Source organism: Leishmania braziliensis, chromosome 17 (assembly GCF_000002845.2).
Source record: "Leishmania braziliensis MHOM/BR/75/M2904 complete genome, chromosome 17".
In the NCBI taxonomy this organism is placed as follows: Eukaryota; Euglenozoa; class Kinetoplastea; order Trypanosomatida; family Trypanosomatidae; genus Leishmania; species Leishmania braziliensis.
The window spans coordinates 133079-136005 of NC_009309.2; the positions used below are offsets into that span (position 1 = coordinate 133079).

Here is a 2927-nt window from a genome sequence, read left to right on the forward strand (position 1 = left end):
TTACCTCGCTAGCTCGCTCTTTAGCTATAATAATCAACGAAACTGGATCGATGCTGCCGTGACAGCAAAAAGTGGTGTGCCCCCTAACTAGCACCTCCTCGCCGCTTCCTGTGCTGCACACGGCTAGAAGGAGGGAGTGAGGAGGCGGGTCAGGAGAGGAGGAAAGTGACACCGGTGTAGTTGCTTTACGTATGTTGCGCTTCTTCTGTTCTTCAGCTTCGTTTTTTTCTCCTGCGCCGTTGCTTGGGGAGATTGTCTCCGTAACTGGCAGCCGTGTAATGCACCTGCGTAAGTGTGGTCATGCGTGAGTGCAGATGTGAAAAAGAGGAGGGAGGATGGGGCAGAACGTGAAGCAACGGGATGACGGGGCGCATGGCGGATGAGGGAGCCAGATCATCTCCCCCCCCCCCTATATCAAATATATAGATAGATAGTAATAACGCGGCGTTGCACGTTCAGCAACGGTGCGCGACACTGACTGATGGTGTTCAACTCGCTCTTCATTGTAGAAAGCAGTACCACAGGCCGCATGAGGGAGTAAAGATAAGGACAGAATAGGCACTCTACTGGAGTACACGCACTGCGTGTATTCCAGTAGAGAGAAGCTTATGCGCGTCGACACAACGGCGGCACTAATCAGAGAGGGTGAAGGGTGGCACACCGCCGCAAAACGAAGGTGGCATGGGGGAGGCGTTGTCCAGTTTCTTTTCTGCTAAAGGCAGTGGATACAAGAAAGCAAACGCACGCGCCAGTCGATGCGCACAGGTGGAAGAGGAAGAAGTGGTTGAAGGGGGAGATCGTCAGCAACGAGTGCACGAGCACAAAGGTAAAGGTAACACTCAGAGAAAGAGAGAAAGCGCGCAAGAGAGGCAATGAGAGGGGCGACAAAAAAAAACTACTCAGAAATGGTGCGCAGCTGCACCAGCGAAAGAGATCAGCCGAAGATGCGAATACACGACTCATGCCAACCAACTCAGTGTGCGCCCCCCCCTTCCCTTCCCTTTCGTTTACCTCCACTTGTGCTTGAGTACCGCCAATACGACAATAACGATGATGCACACCACAATGGTGATTACAAAGAAGATGATCAGCCGGTCACGAGCCATGCGGCGCATAAAACTCTTCAACTCCACGCTCACAAGCTCGAGTTCGGAGCGCATCTCGTCCAGCTCAGCATTGGTCCGCTTGATCTGCTCCGTCTGCACCAGTAGCGTCGTGGCGGCCTCGTTGCCAAGCGTTTCGGTTTCGTTCAGCAGCTTCTCCGAGTGCCCAAGAGACTGCAGGATTCGGTGCTGCACCTCGCTGATGCGCGCTGCCGTCTGGTGAGCCTCGGTACGGTTCGACGTCGCCGAGTCGTCCCCTCTGTCGGGGTCATCGTTGCCGCCCTCATGCGGTGACCACAGTATACCGGCGCCGCCCTCCACAGCCCTAAAGTGTATACCCGAGGAACCAGTACTGTGCTGGCCTTGAGCTAACGACACGGCTGCGGCAGTGCGCTTGACGGCGTTCTCTTTTCTCTGTTGCGCCCAGCTGCGCAGCGACGCAATCCTCCTTGCGTGCTCGCTGGCGTGTGCTTCATACACGTCGCGCTCCTCATCATCCAACAGGCGTATCTCCACTCGAAGATGTTGCAAGAGTCGACTCAGGCGCCGTAGAATGTCCTGCGCTTTAGCGAATGCCGCCGCACGCGCAGAGGAAGAGCTAACGTCACCTCGTCCTCCACCTCCACCACTGCTGCTGCCAACGCCGGCGGCGGTCTGCTGATGCGGTACGTCCATGTCAAGGAGGAGTGCCTCCACCTGTTGCTCGAGGTCGAGCAGCTCTTCATGATGCAGAGCTGCGTCCATCGTGGCGTAGCGGTGGTGCACCTGGAAAGGTCTGTGTATGCGAGTACAGGTAATGACGGTGGCCCCGACAGTGATACAGTGCACCTCTGTGCCTTCATGTCGCGCATGCAGTCGGTCGTGTGGCGTCATCGCGGGAGCGGGTGAAGGGGGCGGGGGGCGTAACGTGCGAGACGAAAACGAGAGACAGACGAAGAGAAAGAGGGAGAGGAGACAGTGAAGGGGAGGGGGGAGGGGAAGGGCCATACACCACCCGGGCATCGGCGCACTCGCGTTGAGGAAGGAGGGAAGCGCCCACCTAAGGAGAATGGCGACTCATCACCGAGCTGAGAGAGCAAAGAAAAACAGGAATACGAAAAACTGAAACCCGACGCGCGCGGGGTGGACGAAGGAGTGGAGGGAGGAACCAGCAAGCAGGTCGGGGAGCGAGATGTGTCTGCATGTGAAGCTCACCGGTCTATGCGCACGCCACACACACACACAGACCCTTTTGTTTCCGTTCTGTTTTGCATGTGCGTCCCTCCCTTCCGCCCCCGAACTGGCCGGTCGCCTCATCTCTGAGAGGCGACTTCCTTAATCGGTGCTGCTGCTGCTGCTGCTGCTCGCTTTTCTTTTAAGGGGGGCGTGTGTAGTAGTTGGTCGTTAGGTCGACGCTTTCATCCTTCGCATGCAACATCACGGTGGACGGCGCCTTCGAACGAAAGTTGAGGCGTTGAGTCCATCAAAACCGAAAAGACGCCTTGATGGGAGAAAGGCAGTCAGAGAGAGAGAGGGGGGGTGAGGGTGAGGGTGAGGGTGAGGGTGAGGGTGAGGGCAGCATCACAACAAAGAACGTGAAGAAGTCAAAACAAATCTGAAGAAGCGAGAGAAAAGAGGGCGACCAAAGGGCAGTATTGGGGCACGACATAGAGGAAAGGGGAAGTGAAGGGGGCAGGGGGTGGTGAGATCTTCGGTGAGTCGCAGTACTGGTGCGTTGAGAGAGAGAGAGAGAGAAACAAGAACGGAGGGAGGGGGGAGAGGGGGAGAGGGATACGCGCGTGCAGGTCAAAGTGTGCGTATGTTCCCCCATCCATGTGAACACTT

The 2927-nt window shown here is 56.6% G+C and overlaps 1 protein-coding gene across 1 annotated transcript; it reads right to left on the reverse strand.

The window, feature by feature from the left end:
- Nucleotides 1-1007: 1007 nt before the first annotated feature.
- Nucleotides 1008-2105, reverse strand: LBRM_17_0360 (putative Qa-SNARE protein; the record flags this gene model as incomplete). Its single annotated transcript, XM_001563754.2, has 1 exon — nucleotides 1008-2105. One exon carries the CDS (start codon nucleotides 2103-2105, stop codon nucleotides 1008-1010), a length of 1098 nt encoding a protein of 365 aa, XP_001563804.1.
- Between the last annotated feature and the right edge of the window lie 822 nt (nucleotides 2106-2927).